The sequence below is a fragment of the Ambystoma mexicanum genome, chromosome 6p, assembly GCF_040938575.1.
Source record: "Ambystoma mexicanum isolate Mex_15411 chromosome 6p, UKY_AmexF1_1, whole genome shotgun sequence".
NCBI classification, from domain to species: domain Eukaryota; kingdom Metazoa; phylum Chordata; class Amphibia; order Caudata; family Ambystomatidae; genus Ambystoma; species Ambystoma mexicanum.
The window spans coordinates 1,479,549,504-1,479,572,872 of NC_090935.1; the positions used below are offsets into that span (position 1 = coordinate 1,479,549,504).

A 23,369-nucleotide genomic window follows, 5' to 3' on the forward strand; every position below is an offset into this window, starting at 1 on the left:
TGCGTGCAGTCCAGAGCTCCAACCACATTGGGTAAGCCCAGAACTGAATAAAACTGGGCCTTGATCTGATTAAGGATTGAGAGTTCTGAGGGGAAGGCAGTGCAGTATCACATCCATTCCATCATGGCGGATACCACCTGTGAGAGGAAGAAGGAGAGGTATGGCTGGGTGATGCCGTATGCCAGGGCCACTTTGTGCTGAAAACCTCCTGTGGTTGAGGAATGGGGCACTGCAAGGATCTTCAGTGGTGATGCATGTTGTTAACTGTGTTCCTATGAGACTATTTGTAGTGCCCGATTTCTGGTATGAGGCTGAAGACAGTGTGTATGTCCAGTCTGTAAGCGGTAAGGACCTTCTTGTATGCAAGATTTTGGTAGGACAGCATGGTTTGGTGCACCCTCTCTGGGGAGGCCCTTCAAGCTCCACCTTACATGTCCTCTCTTCCTGAGGGTGCTGCTTGATTTCGGGTGGGGTCCAGGATGATGGGCTGCCAGGTGCGAAGCTATGATCCAGCCTGCTGAACTGCCTGAGGTATGGCCTGGAGTTCAGGTCGATTGGCTGATTGGGGTGACTGGGGTGGCAGCTGGGGTCCAGGCTTATTGGCTGTCAAGAGCAAGGGCTATGATCCTGGCCGATGAGCTGCCTGGGTGGGTGGTGCTGGTGCTGGCACAACTGTGTCTCAGTTGGAGTGACAATGGAAATTCTACTTCCATGGTGTAAGGAAATGCAAGTCTGCTGTATTCTGTTGTTCTTTTGCAGTCACCATCCCCAATTCATCATCATTTGAATGTGTTGCTTGTTATGAGGTGTGCATGACTTGTTATGAAGATTGGTGCCTCTTGTGTGAAAGCCCAATTTTATTCAGTCAAATTGCAACGTCTCTGAGCAGGTGCTCTTTTTTGGAGTTCTAACAACAGCATTGACAGCTCTGATGATGTCTGACTGCGTCTCGCCTTCTCGATCCGGGAAGCCCAGGAACCGTAGGTTACAGCGGCGCTCCATATTTTCTAAGTCGTCAAGCTTCAAAGTGTACTTCTCTTCCCTTCTTTCTATTTCCGCCAGCCGAATATCAAACTGGGTTTCAAGTATGTTGATGGATGTCGTATTTGCTTCCAGAGCTTGCTTGCAGAGATGGTATCAACGTTTTTGTCCAGGGTATGTAGCCTTCCAGCAATGTCTGCTCTAAAGCCACAAATTTCCTCCAGAAGGGCTGCCATGCCCTTGGCAACTGAGTTGGCATCAATTGGCTCTGAATGCGATGGGGCCGCCATGCTGGGGAACAGAGATAGACAGGTTGGCGTACAGCAGAACTTCTGAAGAGATTCAGTCCAATTCATAAAGGTTCCAGCACCTCAGGAAGTCAGACCAGATCTCTTATTGGATGCGGCCAGGAGAGGACGGCGTGAAGGACCTGGATAGGACAATGGAGGAGTGATGAGGCGGCCGAAGAAGGTGCCCCACTAGCGGAATAAGCAGGATCAGAGGTCCAGTGAACAGGTCACCACTGGCTGGGTTGCCACGCAGGCGTAAGGTGCATCAAGCAATATTCTTCTTACAGGACCCTCAGACCGGGGAGGGATGCAGAGCACAGCACTTCCAACCTTAAAAGATCTCGTGGGGATGTAGCTGGTTAAAGGGGGTTTTCCAGGAAGAATGAGAGCCAATGAGGAGGAAGGGGTGATGAGAGTCCAGGCCCCGGAGACAGGGGCGCGGAAGTATATGCTTTGCAGTCCAACTGGTTGAGCAGTGGGACAGACACTACAGATCCTTAGGAATGTGGTCCAGAACTGCAGTGGGCACTGGGGATGCCAGAGTGTGCAGCGCGGAACGCCCGCATTGATGGAGGAACTGGCACACTGAGGCTTGCCTACACCATGCTCTTCTCCACGCCTCTATAAAAATGACCCTGGAACGGGAGCCAGGCCTCCCCAAAACTGGTGAAGGGCAGCCGCCTGGGCCCCGGGCCCCTCCCCACCTCAGAGACAGCAGGAGATGAGGCCAAGAGAATCCCCCCGGGCGATGAAGAGTGGGGCACTGACCTTATATTTGCTGTTCTCCCGCGGGCAGAGTCCCCAAGACCCACAGGCGAGACCTCCGGCACCAACTTGGGCTCATCCCCTAGGAGGGGGAGCAAGGCGGCCACAGGAGAGAATCAGGATCCACGGGGGCTACTCGAAATGGCAGCAGTCCTCCGGTGGCGGTGGGGGGGCCCCGGTGTGGGAGGCACGAGCCCACAGAGCCCCATCCTCGGCGGCTTCCCCTCTGGCTCACGGTTGCCAAGACTCAAGGATGGAGAAAGGAGAAAGGGCTCCGCGGCTCAGCGGGAGACAAGCTCCCCCCGCCCGGACCCACGGAGAGAGCGGCCTCAACTACAGTCCGTCTCCTACAGCACCACAGACACAGACAGTTCCGCCTTGTTCAGGCTTTGTTTACCCCAGTTCGCTGGGTGAAAAAGGCAAAACAACAGCCTCATTGAAGAGGGGAGGAGGGTGGCGATCGAGGGGTTCTTAGCTTACGGCGAGGGGGATCAGAAACATTGGTAAAGTGAGGGCTTCAGTCCCCTCCCCCACCTCAGGAGCAGCACAACAGTTGTAGAGCCGCGGGCGGGAAACAGGACACGTACACCTCCTCTGTATCAGACCGGCTTGGATCACTGGTCGTGCACTATGCCAAAGCCCAGGGCGTTTCTCATTCGGTGCCTGGGGTTTCACACAGGCCCTGGGGGGGGGGTCAAGGCTTCTCTCCTGAATGGGTTAGGGGGGGCTCAAGTCCCTTTTTGCCTGCCCTAGGGAGGAGACAGACGGAGTTGCTTCAGAACGTCTCGGCGGCCCTTGGAGGCTCTGTGCTGACTATTTTAATTATTTGTTGTTGTTGCATTTTTTGCATCCCAAATTTGATGGGGATTTTCCGTCGGTTTCAGAAACTAACTTTTCGTTTATTGGGATATGGCAGTTGATTGTCCAAATGGTGAAGTGTAATGCGTGTGCGAAAATGAGCTAAAAAACATGGCGCTGGTGCACAACCATTTTGGACATTCACTTCCAAGCCGCAATGAAAGTCTATGTTTCTGTGAGCTCAGTTAGCAAACATGAGTTCTGCCACGACTGCGATAGTATATTTGGAAGCAGATGAGCTCACTGTGGAGGATAGCTGGTGTATTGTGCTAGCAAGGACAAGCCTAGAAATGAGTCAGAGTTGTGCAGGTGCATTGATGAGGGGTGCTGGGAACGAGCGCGCGAAAGCCACACTGATGAGTAAGCTGTAAAGTACCCGTGCGAGCAGCACTTGGGTGGCGAAGATCCATATAACTCGCCAGGGCGTGCGTCTTTTTTGCAACATTTGGATTTTAGGAGAATGATGGTCTTTATATAAAATGATGTTCCTGCCTTTAAACAGGTTATTTAAACCCCTTCCATTCCAACTAAAAAACTTTATAAGACTGGCTTTCAAGGTGCCCATGCTGTCATGGCAATTTTGGATATTTGGTCCAGCTGAGAGCCCTTCACAGGAAACAAAGTAATACAATTGTCGATGTGTTTTCCAACTAGTCCATCTACTCACTCTCCACCCGCACCATCAACCTCAACATGACAGTGTACCCACAAGAGAACCAAAAACTAACAAAGAAACAAAGAATAGTTTGATTATTCAGTGGAGGCGTTGCGATCAGCATACCCACCAAGTGGCGGCCTCAGGCGAACCGGATCAGCATGCGACAATAGACATATTAAAGACAGCCACTTAGTAGGATACCAGTAAAAGTCCCACGGTTCAACCCTCCTCGCTGCATGGAGGGGACCCCACTCTCAGGGGTATCACACCAGGTTGATGCAGCTGCAAAGCAGATGCCGGTGAGCGTGAAGGAATGTAAGCTTCAATGTGGGATCTGTGAAATATAGCAAACACTGAATGGAAGCCTCTAAAATGGTTGGTGATTGCCAGTAGTGAACATTGTGTGGTGTACCGTTTCCTCATAAGACTCTGATCCCGATTCCATGTGCTGATACCTGGGCTCTTCTGGTATGTGTAGTTCTGCAAGGAAAAGAAAAGAGAAGATCTAGCCAGAAAGGAGGTTGCACTGCCTTGCAGTCTAGACAAGGTGTATGTCTTTACACCCCGCTGTGTTCACTACTCAATTCATTTGCGGAGTCACATTTACATCGCCATACGTTTCCTTCTCCTGTCTTTCACTTCCTCTAGCATTCACTTTGTCATTATCGGGGGCGACCCCCTGTACCATCCTTCATCATTTTTCCCCATAGTCTACTCCTCTGCCACTTCTTGACCCTGCCCCTAACCCGTAGCTTACCATAACCACATGCATTCCCTGTGAAGATGCAATTAAAGGCATGGATAAGTAAATATATGAGAAAGTAAATGTCTGGCGAAGTGAAGGTAGGCTGAGTAAGTGTTGCAGAGGCTCTGTAGGCAAAGTAAAGGGGGATACCTTTGAGACAATGGCACCAATGCTGTTAAACCACCACACACGCTCAGGGGAGTTACGGACTGGTGCCCCCCAACTCACTAACTCTTCCTCTGGGGTGGGATTGACTATCACAACTGCCCTGGTGGGACACCTAGCCCAGGTTGGGAGGGGTCCCAGCCCCTGACCCTGTCACACTGGAAATGACCATTTTATGACTGTGGAGCATGTAACTGGATAGAGCAATTTGAGGAAGGGGGCACCACCATCATAACATGAGTGTAATATTAAAACAGTGTAGTTGCATGCTTTCCAAAAAAAGGTTGGCTTATGATAGTAGATTGGTAACTATGATTAGAAAATAGCAGTGCAGGCTGCAAACCATCTTTTACTATTTTCCTATAGGATTTTCCTAGAAGTGTCTCGGAGGAATCATCAATGATTACTGCAGATCTTGGAGATGACATGTACTTATCAGATGATGGTTCAGACAGCATTTTTGAAAGGTAAGGACTTGGTTAAACTGAAAACATTCTTGTATATATTACAAAAGAATTGTTTGCCCATAATCACATTTGGTGTATTCTACAGTTTCTTTTTTAGATGCCAAGTAATACTGTAAAAGGACTGCATATTGTAGATGTTGTTCAGTACACAAATAATGACATTTATAAACTTTGTGTGTCTATAGATTAGACGATTACATCTCCTGCATATGAACATATACAAATATACATCTGAAAATAATATTGCATACAATTCGATACAATGCCGTTAAGCCATGAAAAACATTTATGTGAACACCTTTTCACTAAGACTTTAAAAAAAAAAATCTTCAAATGTACATTGTAGCCAGTTCTGGCAAGGATACCACAAAGCTGACTCTGACACAGAAACACGTTTAAAAAAAAGAAAATCGTACATGGATTCTTTAAAGATATTTGCAAAGATGGAGCCACCTTAATAACATCCAAAAAATAACACAGTGGAGCACATCTGGAGTGTGGCGTAAAATCCACTAAAAGTCTGCCAACATATGCTTCTGCCATCTGCCCACTTAGACCGACAGTACACCGCTGTATCATAACTTTTGCGCTGGTGCAGCGGTATAATGGCGTAAACATTGATGGCGGATCCCTGTCCAATGGCAGATCCATGTCCGATTGCAGCCTCTACGGCGTGAATGATGTCAATCTGCCACTGCCGTTGGAAAATGTGGCTATCCAACCTCCAGCGGAAGTGACGTCAAACCATTTACGAGGGTGGTCTGACTGCCGGCGGAAGTGATGTCAAGCACTTTCTGGCAGCGGTTAGACTGCTAGAGGAAACAATGTTGCCACAACCACTGCTACAGGTTTCCAGCAAAGTTCCTGCATGAAAAGAGAAGGAGGTTCACAAAGCCCGATCGGGCACATTCCACCACATTGGAAATGGCAGGTGCAAGGGCTCCACCATTCACAGAGACCGAATTGCAGGTGCTGGTGGAAAACATGATGCCAGTAGAGGCACAACTCCTAGAGATGCACATTCAAGCGGCAGTGAGAAGAGGGACATGTGGATGGGACTTGTCACTGCAGTAAATGCTGTTTCCACTGTGCCACAAGAAAAGAAAGATCTACTTAAGAGATAGAATGACCTTTAGTGTGCCATGTGGAAAAAAATGTAACGTACAAGAAGCCAAGGACAGCACCGGTGAGGGGGGACCATGGACCATATCATGGACTGCCTGGTAGCCGAAGGTTCTCCCACTGAATAAAGTGGAGAGTCTTAGGGGTATAGAGGATGGACATGACACAGGTGAGTGGACACCAACACATCCTGCCATACATATATGAACCAGGCACACATTAATGCATGCACGATAACACAGCTGCTACATGTACACATGTCAAACATCACTACCCCATGCCAAGTGCTTCCGCAAAACACCCTTTATACATGCATCTACAATGCTACGCATACAGAGATACAAACATACCGCTTGACCACAAGCTGATGCCATGAATGTATGCTTTGCCCCATGCAGGCAACAAATCACAGCAGTCCATGGCCAGGAAACTACAAATGCCTAATGGCAGAGGGGTAGTGGCAAGAAGCAGTATGCTGCAACATCAGGGCACAAGGACAGCACCTCTGGCGACATACCAGTGACAGCTGTGCACACCAAGTATACACAACCATAGTGGATAGAGGGAGATCTACTGCTCCCAACCGGCCATGCAGGAAGCAGAGGATGAAAATGTGCATTGTGGCATGCATGAATACTCAGACGACCAGGCAGAAGATTGGACCAACACACTACCTCAGATGTCTACCCCAGGGTACATAACCACTACAGATGATGATGTGGAGATCCATGACCAGGCAGCCGTGTTGGTTTCAGGCCAACGAGACCTAGTCCACAGGGCCAAATGGCAGTCTGTTGCAGCCAAAATAACAGCTGGACTCCCAGGAGAGGATCCTGCAACAATTGGAGCAGCACATTCAGCTCCTCACACGCCAGAATGAGATTCGGGCATCTCTGAAGGAATCACTGAACAAGCACACATCAGCAGTCATGGGTCTACATGATAAGGCAAGAGTAGAGCAGGTACAGTCCACAAAAAGCAGGAGAAGGCATGAGCAAAGCAATGCTGGACTACCAGCATCAAGCAACGTGTTTACATGTGCTATCCCAGTTGTTGGTTTCCTGCAGCGTGTCGTGCATCTAGACATGGTATGGAGGCCATAATAGGGTGCGGAAAAATCTCACCACTATGCTTGACAGACAGAAATAATCACTCCAACAGGCCCTTTTACAGCTGCATGAGGCACATTCGTTCACATCACATGTGCCCAGCATGACTTCCCAAGAAGAAATCCCACATTGCACGCACAGTTGCTCAACTCCCACACCACCGTCAGAAGGTATTCCTGAGGGCCAGGAAGCATATGCAAAGAAGAGATGAAGGAAGTAAACTGACTACTGCATCCATATCATAGTGCACTGCATGGTTCATGTAAATATATGCACTGAAAACATATGTGAGGGAACTTGGGTGCTGCTAGGATCCAAAGCCACAGTTGGGCAATATACATTGCACAGAAGTGGCACGTGAAGTAACGTGTCTGCAATTGGACCCATAGCCCCAGTTTGGCAATATAAATTGCAAGGAAGTTGCACGTGAGGTAACATGTCTGCAATAGGACCCATAGTCCCAATCGGGCAATATCCATTGCAAGGAAGTGGCACATGACATAATATGTGTGGGGTACATCTGACCTTGCTGTGATACTCCTGGAGGGGAACTGCAAGTACAAGGGGCAAGTTCTCATACCTTGTCCATGTGTCCACAGTAAAACATGTTGCCCTTCTATGTGGCAACCAATGTGCATGTAATGTAATAGTGCACACATCAATACCTAGTGGGTGGGGGCCTTGGGTTGGGATGTGTGGTAGGCCAGAAGGAGTAGACGGATTATAAGGTTTCATGTTCAACTTGCTTTCATTTACATAATAAAGAAAAGGCCTCCTTAACCCTATTTTATAGGAGGCCCTACCTAACAAAACTAAACAAGGGTGATCATTGACAGATGTGAAGTCCAAACTGTGACGATTCACAGGATAATGTCACTTCTCCCCAGAGGGGAGTCCTTCCCTGTGAGGCAAGGGAGGTGAGCCCTCTATGCAACAACCCCCCTAGGGGTAGTGGAATGGTGGACCTCACAGGGAGAGACTCTCCTCATTGGGACAAGGACTCCCATTCTGTCATGGAACTCCCTAACCCCCTTACCTTTGAGATCATGCAATCCTTGAGGTCTTCTAAGAAACAACTTGAGAAGACTAGTGTCTGTTATTGTAACAATCCCTCCTTTCCCCTATATAAAACATGACAATATCAGCACAAGCAGGAACACACAAAGTAATCATGAGCCATATCTTAAAAGTACTGAGAAGAGGAAGATTGACGGAGTGATGCAAATTAATCTTTTTATGGGTACTGAGAAGAGGTAGCCTCAAGGAGCATGAAGAATATACAATCGATACAAATGAGGGATTCTGGCACTCTGCTCGAGAGGACCCAGCTACAAACCATAAAAAGCAAGAAAGGACTTACTGAAAAGAGAACCTGACGTGAAGCCTGTAAACCGAGGGGGATTCAAACCTTGGAGCCAGGAAGCATGCAGAAGAAGCTGGTCCTCGATCAGGAGGAAGTTGTGGAAGGCTCAGAAGAACTCCATGTCATGGAACGGAGAACCAATCTAGGCAGAAGCTGGATCAGGCTAACGGTGGCGTGACCTCGCGGAGGTGAACAATGCGGTCCTTCCATTATGCCGACTCCAAAAAGCCTGGTACTCCGCGGAGCCAATGCATTACAGCAGGGACCAACACCCTAGGAACAGCCAGTGACATGCTCCTACGAGAAAGAAGGTAACAGCAGTCACGGGGGAACCCGGTATGGGTTTGGACAATACGAAAGTGTATTTTGGGAGTAATCTCCCTCACAGTAATCACTGAAAAGGTATTAAGGGTAAAGAACGCCTCAGGAGTAATTTCCCTCGTCACAGTATTTACAGAGAAGGTGTCAAGATTGAAGAACATCTCAGGAGCAATCTCTCTAGTCAAAGTAACAGTGTTAAAAACTTCATAAGTGAAGTGTAATCTCTTTTGTCACATTAACAGTGATAAAGACATTGCAAGGGAAGAGTGCTTCAGGAGTAATCTTCCTCATCACAGTACCATTGCCAGGACTATCGAGAGTGAGGAGGCCATTAAGAGTAATCTTCCTCATCAGAATAATCGAAAGGAAGATTTGAAAAGCCATGAGTGCCTCGGGAGGAGTCTCCCTCATCACAATAATCATAAAAGATACTTTGAGAATCAAGGAAGTAATAAGAGTGGTCTTTTAAACAATAGTGATGCTAAGAATAATGGAAGATGCCAAAGACACATTGGGAGTGATCTCCCTTGATTCATTGCTCAAGGAGAACTCCAGGGAAGCGCAGGACTGTATGTTGAATTGAAAAGGAAGACTTGCAGGACAATTGATCAAGCCAACGAAAGTCCCTGGAGGAACTACAAGGGCTCTTGAAGGCTGTCAGCAGAGATTAACCGAAAACAGCCTTTAAGACTAATACAGTTTGACCAGGAGAAGGAATTCATTATTCTGGTGTCACCTTTTGTTGAATCAGAAGCTATTTCAAAAGATTGTTAGAAAACAGCCCAACGGCTGAACCTGCTGAACCAGGAGAGTCATTGGGCCTCATTATGAGTGTGGCGGAAAAGCAACAACGGCGCTGGTAGTGCTACCGGCGCCATTATTACCTCTCCACCACACTATGAGTTCTGCTCGCCGGTGCAGGACTGCCCGCCTGGTCTGACTGTTATAAACAGTGCTGGTGCAACCATGCTCCCGACCATAACAGCACCCGCGAATGGGCAATTACCGGGTCCACCAAACTCTGCATGATCCGGTTACTGCCCATTCGCGGGTGCCGGAAAAAAACAACTCCGGCGGCAGCCGTGCCCTTAATAAGAGCACGGCGACCGCCAGAGTTATACTGAGGGTCATTCTCTTGGTGAAATTCTTTTGTTTATTGAATACCGTTGGTTAGTGATAGGGTCAGATTAGGATCGTTTTTTTGGACAGAGGACCGACACATTAGTTGACAAACACCATGACGTTGATCACCCAAGTTAGAATTCAGTTAGTTAGGGCAACTTGAGTTGAAATGCCACCCCTTTGTCCGACTCCTTCTTCTGACTTACCACAAAATGTAATAATCTGTCTTCTGTCAAAACTAGCCTAAGATGATCCTACCAACATTAATACATAACAAAAGAACAGGAGATTGACTCCCTTCTCAGCACAAGGCTCTTCAATATGAAATCTTCAAATAGTCTCTTGCTATTTCTTGCAATAGCTCCTTCACTTCTTTCAATGGGTCTTCCCAGGCCCTTATATATTTGCTCCCCCTGTTTCTACAAACACTTTTCTTCTTAAGATATGTTGACATAGTCTCTGTCTTACTCTCATTCCCCTCACAGTCTTGTCACTCACAGGAGCAAGTACCATGTACTACAAAGTATTTATTATACTTTTGGCAATCACTTGGTCGAGTGTTTCGGTCCCCTGGATGATCTTCACTCTTCATATACCTTTGCCAATCACTGGGATGAGGGTGCAGGCTCCCTGAGTGATCTTCACTTTTAAGAAATGTTCGCCAATCACTGGGACGAGGATGCAGGGTCCCTGAGTGATCTTTACTCTTTGTATACTTTTGCCAATCACTGGGATGAGGATGCAGGGTCCCTGAGTGATCTTCACTATTTCCGCTTTGCTCCCTGGGTCTCCCCTCTACCAGTAATGAAGAGGTTCTGCAACCCTGGGTGAGAGTTCTCTTTCACTCCTCTGTCGTCGTTCAGGATGTTTCTCTGGTTCCTCCCATGTCGCTCACCTGACATGCTTTGTTTTTCTTTGGCGTTTTTGGAAATGAAACGGTTTTTCCTTCAGTTCTTTTCCAAGCCATCACCCTCTTCCTTTGGTCTCTTGGTCAGGCTCTCCGCCCATGAACAGACTTCCTCCGGTCTGCTATTGGTGTATCGCCTACTCGGCACACCAACGATAGGGCCCTTCACTGGCCCTTCTGGAGTGTCCCTCCAGGTACTACTATGGACTTCCTCTGCTCTACGTTTCGGACAGTGTGCTGCTTTGCCTTTTTCTCCGTATCTGCTTTTGGCCAGGCAAGGCAGCATCTCCCTCAGTTTCCCAGCCTTTTCATGGCTGGTTTGAAACTCCTGGATCTCACGTCCATGCTCCCTTGACCCTTCTATTTTTATGACACACTGCTGAGGACAGGAACCTCAACCTGAAACATAACATCTCAGTGGCAAAATAGGAGACCACTCCAGTGTTTCTTGAAAAATTAGCAGAACAGTCTTGTTTTTGTGAATCTACAATACGTGGGGTGATTATTAACCCATGTTTAGGTCAGTACCATTATATTAGATATGCTTTTTGAATTAAGTTGAACATTTGGAAAACATTTAAAAATCTGATTTTCTTTTAAAAAGGATTTTCTTTCTGTGAGAAACACGTTGTGAATGTTGTTCTTTTAACCTACCTCTTTACTTCAACTATTGATTTAATTGGTTGTATGATAATATTTGGGATTTTTCCCATAAGAGTGCCTTGGCTTTTCCTTGATTAATCGCAAGGAACAGGTTCTTTTTCTTGCACTGCATGGGCTTCCAAGGAAAGTCCTTACTTTGTGTTGGGTCCATATTCACTATGCCTCCCAATAGCATCTTTGTGCCAATACTTGACAGAAAAGCTCTCTTCAGTATTCTCATGTTCTTACTCTTCACAGTACCAGGTTGACATTGTTCTTCTGGTATTATATTACAATAATACATGTAAGAGGAGTTTAGTTGTTTGTCAGTTAAGGAAGTTGTACTGGGTTTTGTGGGATAATAAGAAGGGAGTTCCTTATTGGACAGGACTCCCTATCCCCAGGCGAGTCCCTCCCTTTGAGATCCCGCTTACCGCCACCCCTAGGGGGAATGTTGCAAGGCGGGCTCACCTCCCTAACCTCACAGGTAGGGGCTCCCCCCTTGGGGGAAATGACTGAATCCCTCGATTTGTCACAGAGGGCAATATTGCATGGTACACATGATCGTTGGTAGCGCATCCATGCATCCATGTGTGTTACACCATATTGCCTCATGCTTCATGGAGAGATGTGGCAATTTTTGGGATGGAAAAGTACCAGGTGTGAGCGGCCATCTGTGACACTATACGCCTCTAGAAGTAATCACCTATTGCCTCCCTATGCTCCTCTGCCGGCTCTCCACTGCCATCTGCTTCATGCTCATTGCCTGCATGCCCTGGCAATGGCCCACCCCTTTGCATTGTGGGAGATGCGGCTTACCAGGATGAAGCTGCATACCTTTCCAGGGCCATACATGACCCTGCCTCTGATACTATGCAGGCAGCACCATTGGTTCTTCAGCACTGCAAATGCACGTTCTATGATATTGCATGTCCATGCGTGTGCTCGATTGTAGCGTAGGTATGCAGCACTTTATGGATTGCACACCATTGTCAGTAGCTGTGGTCTGCATGGATAGGCAGCATCACCTGGGGGTTAGTTGGGAGACACATTATCATGATTATATTGGATTTGTGGCATGCTCATTTACAGTAAAGTTATGCACTGGTTGTGTTTCAACAGTTACTTATCAAGCAGAATCATTGTTTCACCGGTCTCCATTTGAATACTCCCTATCCTTCTTTCCGTTCCTCTGATTATCATTTTCTGCATTCCAAACCTGATCAGAGAAAATGCTACGATTCCCAAAATTCTCTCTGTTCATGTTACAACCCCAGCTATCCTTGCTTACCCCGCAAACCCTGCCAATCCCATCCCTCTGATTGTTATTGTCCCAAATCCCAACCTATTTTGACAGAACACTACTGTTCCACCACCCCCTATGTTCTGTTCTTCATCCCAGTAATTCTCGTCCATTTCATAAACCTTACCCATTTTGTCATTTTCGGTCTATCAACCGACTCCCGTCTGATACTCGCATCACTTCTCCATCATATCCTGTAAGGCAATCCGACACTCCAATATCTCCCTTTCCCGACATAAACACTGTTTTACAAACTAGTAATAAAACTGTTTACCTGACATGTCCCGACATGAAGGTCTGGCAAAGTCAGGCAATTAACTTGAACAATACACACCTGATGGCCCTTCCTTTTCCCCACAGGGATAAAAGGTGGAGCAACAAAGCGCAGTACGAGCAAGGCAAAGGAAGGCAAGCATAGCAGACATCATGATGAGGCAGCTATCAAGCAGCAGTACAAAAGAAGGAGAAAGGCGGCGGGAAGCAAGAGGGTGGCGAGGAGAGAAGTGATTTTGCCCTTTTTGTCCCAGGCCGGCTGAACCTTCGTGGAGGGAAATCTAAGACTGTGAACAATAGCACAAGTGTCCTGCTACAAATGTAAACGGTATGCGGGGCAAGCTTATGCTGATAAGGCGGAGCAGAGGAGATTCCCGCACCCATGGTACTGGCCTTGACTCCAAAGAAGCTGAAAGACAAGCGGTTCATCGCAGCCGGTGAGTCGAGGGGAGAATCGATAAGCACCAGGGTGAAGCTAATACTTACAACACTGGCAGCCGAGAGAGGTCCGAGCCCGAACGAGGGAGATCCAAGGAGTGACGCTATAACCCAAAGTTTAAGAAGAAAACAATAAGAGATGCAAAGAAATACGATTTAGAAAGGGTCCGCCCAGAAGAGGGGGACCCAGGGGTAAAGCCACCACCCTATATGAACTTTGAATTACAATTTACAAGGGTCAGCCCAGAAGAGGTGGACCCAGGGGTGAAGCATCACCCTATCTGAACTTTGGATTACAATTGACATGGCTCAGCCCAGAAGAACGGGACCCAAGGGTGAACCCATCACCCAGTGAAAATTGGGAACAAACCTTCATTTGTTAAAGGAACTTTTGTTTTTGTCAGTTGAATAAATCAGGCCCTGAAGGCAAGAGAATTTCAGAGGAAACGAGACTTGGCCATCAACGGTCCAGAGAACTGCCATTGGAACTGTTGTCTCGTGCTAAAGAAGCCTGAGTATGTACTGTGCTCCACCAACTCCACCTTACCCCATGCTCAAAACGTGGGGAAGGGAGACCCATGCTACCGCCTCCTAACTTATCATTAGGGAACACTTCTTTCTTTCATGAAGCCTAATCTCCACACTCTGTGTATTTAGTGTAAGGAATTGGCAACAGGTTTTTCTTAGTATAGGCCTTTTTAGTTGACTTGACGCCACTAAGAATGCCTTATTTTTCATTTTTATGGTCGACACCTGTTTCCATCTTAGATTTAGGTTTAGATTAAGCATTTTTCCAACCCGCATACCACTTTCATTGTTCAATTAACACCCTTGAACTGTGATCATTTGTGTCTGTCTTACTTATTGTCAGCATGAATTTCTCACAATGCAAAGTAGCCAAGGATGAATTGAGAGACTATGAAAGGGTCAAAAGTAAAGGCAAGAGTGTGAGGGACTCAAAACAAGCTGTAAGAAACATAACCTTAGAGCACCAAACCCAGAAGTGTTTTACAAGAGCTACAAGAGCTCATGGAGGAGATATCCAGATCTTACCCAAGAAAATTGTGTTAAGAAACTCACGTTTAAGAGAGAGATATTTCCATGCAGAGACTGTCAGAAACTACAAGGAGAAGAAAGACCTTCACTTGGCTGAACTTGAGTTTATTTTATTTATGTATTTTTGCATTTATTTCAGCGCACAAATCCCAGAGGCATCTAGGCGCTAGTTACAGAAACTGCATATTACATTAGAAAAGTGCAAGGGTACTCATATTGGTTATAGACAGGTATAAATAGGTAAGATGCTAAATAGTAAGGTGCACAGATTGGTAAAAACCTTACCTCATGGTGCTGTGGGCTGCATCAAGTGTACAGATACAAATAGGTAATATGAAACATAGTAAGGCCCACAGATTGGTAAAGCCTCACCGCATGGTGCAAGGGGCTACATCAAGTGTAAAGGTGCAAATAGGTAAGATGCAACATAGTAAGGTGCACAAATTGGTAAAAGCCTCACCTCATGGTGTGGGGGGCTACATCAGGTGCATAGGTACAACTAGGTAATGATATGATATTAATAACACGCTTAATACCCAGAGGTTTCTAAGCGCAGACCCGGGGAATCGAACCTCTGCTGCTCTGTGTCGTCTTGCTTCTAAGGCGAGCGCGTTACCCCTGAGCTATCCTCCCAGGCAACATAGTAAGGTGCACAGATTGGTAAAGCCTCACCTCATGCCGTGGGGGCTACATCAAGTGTGCAGGTGCAAATAGGTAAGATGCGACATAATTAGGATGCACAGATTGGTAAAGCCTCACCTAATGATGCAGGGGGCTACATCAAGTGTACAGGTACAAATAGATAAAATACGACATATAAAAATGCACATATTGGTAAAAGCCTCGCCTCAGGGTGCGCAGTGCTACATAAGTGTACAGGTACAAATAGGTAAGATGCAATATAATAAGTGGTTCTTAAAAAGCATAATCTGGCAGAGCCATGCCTCATGGTACGGGTGCTAGATAAGGTATACAGACAGGCAAGATCAGGTAGGAGTACAGTCTAGCAGAGCCACGCCTCATGGTGCGGGGGGTTACATCAGGTATACAGGCTGGCCACAGTCAACGCTGGTAGATTGTAAGATAGGTTAGATGCAGAATCAGTAATAGTAAGCAGGTCCGGAAGGATGCAAACGTGTTAAGTAACATATTAAACGCGGGAGCATAATGCAAAATTATTGGGATACAAATACAGAGCTAAAAGCGAGACAAGACAGTTAGGTAATAAAGGTGAGATTGCAAGGTAGGCACGTTTTCAAGGTATAAAGCGGGTAGTTTTATATAGTTGCGTTGCATGAAAATTACAAATGCAGTGCGAGTATGTGCTAGATGGTTAAACTAGTGGTAGGGTCAGTTAGAGATATGTTTTTAGCTTGGGACTTCCTGACGACAGACGAGCATCCTTAGTTTCTGTGGGTAGGCGGGATGATCAGTTTAGCAATAAGGAAAGTTTGGCCTTTTCATATAATTTCATGGAACAGAGTTCATAATGTCCTTAATGTATCCAACTTCTTCTTCTGACCTGCCACAGTCCCCAAATCAAACTAGCCTTTCAAAGGAATTTAAGTTGAAGATTCTCTTCACTGACACAGATTCTATATCTTTGAATACATCTTGTTTTTTGCAAATTCTGTGTGCGGTAACGCAACGCTGTGTTATAGAATCTAGAGACATTCCGCAGTGGAATTTTTAGATATTGCTTGTTGCATATTCTATTCTCTTTGGTCAGTTTTAAATCAGCCCAGCCAATTTAATTAAATGTTAAGTGTTCTGATTTTGTGTGCAAAATGGGCTACAACCTTGATTCAAACGTGGGTCTCATTTGGATATGAGCATTAATGTAGGAGACCCACCATCCAATGGATCGTTATTGAAAGTAACAAGTGAGGGTGAAGAGGTTGACTGTGATTGGACCCAGAGGTTGTTAATTAATGAAGCAGACAGTGGAACATGGGAGGGATGCATTCCTCCATAAATCTGTGAATCTAAACAGAAAGTGGAAGAACTTGGGTTTGGCTGCCAGCTACACTACAACCATGTCTCTTGCAACATCCCTAGCCATCTATCTCATCCATCACTTTTATTTTATTGCTTATAGCAGAACGTAGCTCAGTGGAGTGCTTTACAATAGACGTGTGCCAGCATTGGGCTTGGCATTTTATGCAGTAGTGCACTACTGGTACTGCAGTTAGAGAGGTGTATTTAATCGCCCGGCACATATTGTTGAAAGGTGACATGTTTTTAGTGTTTTTTCTAACTGGAGGATGGTGGGGGCATTTCAAGCCTCTGCTGGCACTAAGTTCCAGATGGTAGAAGCGTGGTAGAAGGACTGCCTATGGGTCTTCTTTTTACAGGCTATCCAGTGAATCCAACGTTTTTTTTGTTAATCAAACATTTTATTGATTTTTCATACAGAAATAAAGTAGACATTACAACAACTGGGAGAGCTGCACAGTGAGCTCTCTAAGCCCAACATTCAAAACCAAACATTCAAAAGGAAAAAAAAAGTGGGTCACAAAAAACCAAAAGCGAACGGCAGTGGTACATCTCATCACAGTAGTCTCTACACAGTTATTATATATTCCCAGAGTCAGGCTGATTGGTACGGAATGGACAGGTTATTGGTATTCCTCCCATTTCTGCCAGATTTTTTTTGCCTTTTCGGGGCAGCCTCTCGCGGTATAAACTCCATCGCAATACATATGTCTATATCCGTGGCCTATTGCTCGAAGCTGGGTGCCATTTCCGATAGCCATAGTTGTGCTATGTTCCTCTTCATTACTGCTGTAGTGGTTACCAGAAATAGCTTCTCGTATCGTGACAGTTCGTTTTCATCCCCTATCCCTAACAACAAAAGCTTCGGTTCCCTCTGGAATGTTTTGCCTAGAATCTTTGACAGTTTGTCGCAACACACTTGCCAGAAGTGTCGAATATGATCACACTCCCATAATATGTGGAAGAAGGTGCCCTCTTCGTGCTTGCAGCGTAAGCAGTGTGAGTCCGATACCTTGCCCTAGCGGAAAACTGCCACTCTCGGATAGTATACCCGGTGGAGGATTTTAAGCTGGATGAGTCTGAGTCTGGATGAGATTGCTGTCTCCCGGGGATACATCAGAGCAGCTATCCAGTCTTCTGCCTGAATTGCCCCCACATCCTGCTCCCATTTAGCCTTTAGACTTGTCAATTTGGTCGTGGTGAAGGAGGTAATAGAATTATACATGACCGAGGCGACTTTATGTTTAATTCGTGCAGAAACTACATTGCGTTCCATCAGGGTGTATTCTGGCATATCGCTCATGGCAGGGAGGTGAGTTAGCAATGCGTGACTTAACTGAGTGTAGTGGTATCGTTCCGTGGGTGGGAGAGAGAAGCGGGATACCAAAGCATCAAATGGAATCACCTCGCCCTCCCGTATCACCTCCTCGATTTTTACTATCCCATGCTACGCCCAGTTGGGCCATCTGGGGAGTTTGTTTACTTCTGGGAGGTTTCTGTTATTCCACAGCGGTTGTACAGGTGTTAGTTTGTTCCCCAGCCCATATATATTAGTGTTTTTCCACCCATACTCATGGCATATGCGATAGCATGGATGGGGGAGCCGCCAGTTACTCCAACGTTTTGATAGTTTTGCTACATGAGATACAAGAGCATCAAGAGGTGTGGAGTCTAGCCACCAAGTATGTTGGTGTTCCATTTGTGACTGCTTTGCAGGTGATGCCTGTGGTTTTGATTATAATTTTGGCAAAGAGAGGGAGCCATTAAAGATTGCACAGTGTTGGAGAGATACGGTCACGTTTTCAGGCCCCTGTAATGGAATCACCCAAAAAGCCATAAAAAAAGACTGAATGGGAGATTTGGACGAATTTCGGCCGTTCAAAAATTCTGAACGCCCGAAAAGTGTGACCAAATACTAATTCGGCTGCGGGGGTGCTCCCTGCACCCTTGCTCACTATATTGAGAGTGGGGGTTGCGGGAGGGTGTCCCCGCAGCCGGTCATGATGTTTAAAAAAAAATGAAATTTAAAAAAAGGAAAGGACCCTGCAGTGCCGGTTCCCGATCATGGAAGTGAAAGGGAACAGGTGTTGCAGGGACATAGCGAGTCGGCGGCACACAGCGAAGTGTGCCGCTTCAAGGTAAGTAGGGGGGTGTGGGTGGGGGCAGAAGGCCAAGTCGGAAATGTTCAGAGGAGAAAAGACCGAAGGATATTTCGAAAAAATTATCTTCAGTCTTTTTTCCCTCGAACATTTCCATCACAAGCTTTCAACCCCGATCCCCTGTAATGAGGCAAGCTGCGGTGCCATGGACTTCCTTGAGGGGACAAGGTGCGTGGCTGAAAGACGAGTAAGAAGGTCTTATTACCCCTTCAATGTACGAGATGATGAGAGCTTGGATCACAGTATGGAAATCATGCAGGGGGATAAGAGGTTTGATTTTGCAGATTTTGGAAACCTGCGGCCATACAGTTTGCGCCTTTTTTATTATGTGCTTTTGGAAGGAAAGGCTTCTGTCAACAATTAAGCTTAGGGATTTGGCTGAGTTTGACAGCTGAGGGGTGTATCCTTTCTGGCACTGTTGTTCAGCCATTGCTGCCGCCCAGGTTGTTGTTTGGTGGGAGGACACATGAGAACAAATTCAGTCTTAGTGTCCTTAAATTTGAGGTAAGCGTTTGACATCCATGTTTGGATAGTAGCGAGGCATTTGTGTAGATGACCGATATGCTGGGGAGACTGACCTTAAGCTACATCTAGGTGTCATCAGTGTACTAATAGATGAGTATGTTGGGGTCATTTAGGAGAATTCCCAAAGGTTCTGTGTATATATTGAAGACGATTGGTGAGTTTGGACCATGGGGAATCCCACATGTTGGTTGGATCTGACTGAGTCCATCCATATGTAAGACTTAGTGTCCGCTCGCTAGTTAGGATAAAAAACATTTTAGGACGGTTCCAGTTAAGCCCATCCTGTCAGCAAGGATGCAGTGGAGTGTTATGTGATCATCTGTGACAAAGGCAACTCAGAGGTCTAAAGGTGACTAGGAGGCACAAATCCCCTGTGTCAGTGATTCCTAGACGATCGTCACCCGCTTGATGGTTGCAGTCTCAATTCTGCATTTGAGGCAAAATCCAGACTAGTAATGGCTTTGGCAGGGTCAGGTATCAGACCCTGTCATGATGGGATGGGTACCCCTATCAACCAAGGGCAGAAGGCCTACCAAGGTGTTTACCAGAGCTAGTCCTACCCCAGAGGCAGGGTTTGGGAGTCAGGAGGGCCCAAGTCCTTGTCCCTACCACCTGTGCCTTGCTGCAACTGTCAAGTACCACTGTCAATCACCCCATACCTGTTGTGCACAATGTTGCCCAGTTTCTTTCTCTTTTTCCCCATAGGGCTGCCGCTCCCAGAGATCCTTGTGGCAGATATCTGACTGCAAAGCTCACAGAGGTGAGAGGTGGCAATGAGCGGGAAGGCAGAGGAAAGCCGCCAGAGTCACCTAGGAATTCGGAAGCTCCATGCAATGCAGACCAACTCTAAAAGTGTCTTTTGTTCATAGCGGGCCGTCACTGTAAAAAGCGGGTGGGCCCACATACAGAAAGGGGATGGAGCTTAAGGCCCATTGTATGTGCCCTGAAGCATGGACCCCAGCCCCGGGGCAGAAAGAAAACAACAGTTGGCCCGAGGAACCAGCTAGCACGGAGGACCAATCAAGGGAGAAGGGGAATGCAGAAAAAGTGAAAGAGGAAACGGCCAGTTAGGGTTGTTCGGGTGATATCAAGGGAGATGAAGGCTAAGCAAGATACTAGGGTGAGAAAAATGGTGCAGTAGAGCATGGAGGAGAATCAGAGAATGCGTGTGCAAAGTGAGCTACTGGTTGGTGATAGAAAGTGGCACTTGGGTGTTAGAGAGCATGTAAGGTGAGTGATGAAGATTAAGGGAGAGTGTAGCGGGTGTGACTTGGGTAGTTGCGGAAGGTAACAGGGAGAGTGAAAGGAGGTTAACTGGGAGAAGGTGTGGGTTGAGTGTAGTGTAGCGGGAGGGCAGTGTAGTGAAGAATAGTGGAAGGAGTGTAGAGGAGAGTAGTTGAAGAAGGGTGTAGTGTAGGGTGAGCGTAGGAGAGAGCAATGGCAGCAGAGATTAGAGAGACTAATAGAAATTACACAGAGGGTAGAGAAGGAGTAGATGAGAGCAAGAGAGCGAGACAGAGAGAGAGCAAGAGAAGCAGAGAGAAGGGAGAGACTGACTGCGGGAGCAAGAGCAGAGAGGAAAGTAGCAAAAGGAGACAGAGAGACAATCAGGGCAAGGAATTCAAAGTGTGAGAGGGAAGGACAAGTGGAACCTGGGCAAAATAAAAGCATCTATTCCAATTGCAAAGAGTATTGTTTTATGGGACCCCTGGATATGATCCACCTAGGAAATCCTGGAAGCAGACAGCTAGATAAGGCATTTGCATCTAAGCCATCACAACTAGCCAAACCCCCGTTACATAGTACAGGTTACCGATCTCTAGTGACCACCTTGGAGGGAAAAGCTCAAAGGAGACGGGCGAGAGAGTGGGTCAGCCCTTAGTAAATCGCTTCTGCAAACTCTCCAAAACCCATGAACCTTCTTTGAGATCCTGAGGGGAGGATAGCATGTCTCTGGCTAGTTTTGAAGCATCGATGAGACCCCTGATCATATCAATTTTCTTAACGTTGGTGTTGATTCCATCGCATTTCTAATGTGAAGTTCACACTTTGGGACAGATGTAGGCTTGGAGCAGTGCTTGACTACTTTGAATAATACTTTGGGGCTCATTCCAAGTTTGCCGGAATTCCGGCAGTAAATCTGCCGGAATACCAGCAAATGGAATTACTAATGACCGCCACTTGGTGGTAATACTGCCAGATTACAAGTGGCGGTTTGGTGGAGTAAGTCCCCATGAGGATTTATGACAGTATTACCACTTGCGGTATTACTGGATGGTAATACCACCGATTTTAGGAGGCAATGTAGAGGAGTTATCTCTGGGTTGAAGTTGGAGGTAAGTCTTCCGTTTTTACCTCCAAAAAGGGGCAGTATTACAATCTGGTAATACTGCCAGAGGTAATACTGGCAAACTTGTAGTTTGACAGTGTAGGAAAAATGGAGATAAACAGAATTACCGCCACCTTTTTCCTAAACTACCAAACTCATAATGAGCCCCTTCATTCCTGTAAGAGGCGGCCTCAATGTTGGAGGTGTAATAAGCTGATTTAGTCTTGGAGGGAGTTGTGGGATGAGAAATCCTCTAGACTACAGTCCTTGCACAACCACTTTTCAAGGGATCTGATTGAGCGTTTGTTGTGGTGAGCTTGGGTGTGTATCAGGGTGCAACTAGACTTTAGAGGCACAAGGACGTCAACTAGTTCTTTGGCAAAGTGATTAAATGTATCCAAAAGGGCTGATGGATTCCCTGTGGTGGGAATGTTGTGATTGATTCCTCTATTGCATCTCGCAGGAAGTTCTAGAAGGAGCAACCCTCTGTCACAGGCATTTATCCTGGCCTTTGTGGGGCATATTTGCTTGTGATATGAGAAGGGAGATTGCTGTGTGGTCAGTCCAGTTGAGGGGGAGGTAATTTGAGCATGAGAGGGGTGTGGAAGTGGTGAAGACAAGATAGAGGGTGTGGCCTTTGACGTGTGGGAGGGGGTTTAAGGTCAATGGATTTGTTCAGAGAGAATAGGAAGTCACAAAGGTGTCCTGCTATTTGTGAAGTTGAAGTCTGCGAAAAGGATTCTGTTTGAGAAGGAGACAGTTTCCGAGGAGTGAAAGTTGGTAAGATAGTCAATGAAGTTAACATTTCCTTGGGTGGATTTTAAATAAGGTGAAATTCCTTCAGTTCTCCTTTTCTCACCTTTACGCTCCCCCAGCCTATGGTCCAACCTCAGGGCTAAATCAATTAAGGTACTGCATGACTCCAGCTGGGGTTCTACATGAGCTAGTGCATGCTTAAGTTCATCCTTTAATCCTTGGTAAAATAACACAGCTTGCTTAGTTTCCGGCCACGCCGTTTCCACTACCAAACAATTAAATTGTGTCACATAAATTACTAAGTCTTTAGAACCTTGTCTCAATGCTAGTAGCTCCTTATCCTGCCCCGAAGACACATTTCTTTAGTCAAACAATCGTGCAAACTCCACTGAAAACCCTGCCCAGTCATACAGGATTGGCTCATCCTTTTGTACAAGCGGAATTGCCCATGCTGCGGCATCCCCAGTCAAATAGGAAATGACAAATGCTGTTCGGGCTTGGGCGGACTCGAATGCCGTAGGTTTGCATAGAAAATGTAACTTGTATTGTGTCAGAAACGTAGAGAACTTCCTTGGATCCCCTGCAAACCTCTCAGGGGCTGCCAATGGTACCCCCAACGGTTGTTGCACCACCACGGTACTGGACCGACTAGATGACCCAGTAGATTATGGTGCCACCACCTCCCCATGTAGTGGTGTGCCATGAGCAACTAAACCACTAACTTGCATCTTCAACGTGGCAGATTGAATCAATTCTGTCTGCGAACACACTCCTCACGGGAGATAACCTGCTTAAGCACAGCAAACATTCATGATAGCACTTAACTGTGGCCTGGGGGGGCTCGCCGGCACCTCCCCAGGCAGTGATTCTCTCGCGTTGTAAGGTCTCCTGCCGTGCTTTGCTCCACTCCAAGGAGGAAGCTGCTTAGTCTTGCAGCGTTTCACCTTCGGGTCTGATTTTCATGAATTTACCGCGGGACCCAGGTCCTGCATGGGAAGCTTCCTCACGTGTATCGCCTGC

At 46.6% G+C, this 23,369-nt stretch overlaps 1 protein-coding gene across 2 annotated transcripts in view; it reads left to right on the forward strand.

Annotated features, from left to right (window-relative positions):
• The window catches only part of LOC138510562 (cytospin-A-like), a 1,126,527-nt gene that overhangs the window by 474,163 nt on the left and 628,995 nt on the right, over positions 1–23,369 (forward strand). For both annotated transcript variants that reach the window (XM_069626319.1, XM_069626320.1), the window contains exon 6: positions 4,829–4,929. In XM_069626319.1, the coding sequence (XP_069482420.1) occupies positions 4,829–4,929 (101 nt within the window). The remainder of the gene's footprint in view (positions 1–4,828; positions 4,930–23,369) is intronic.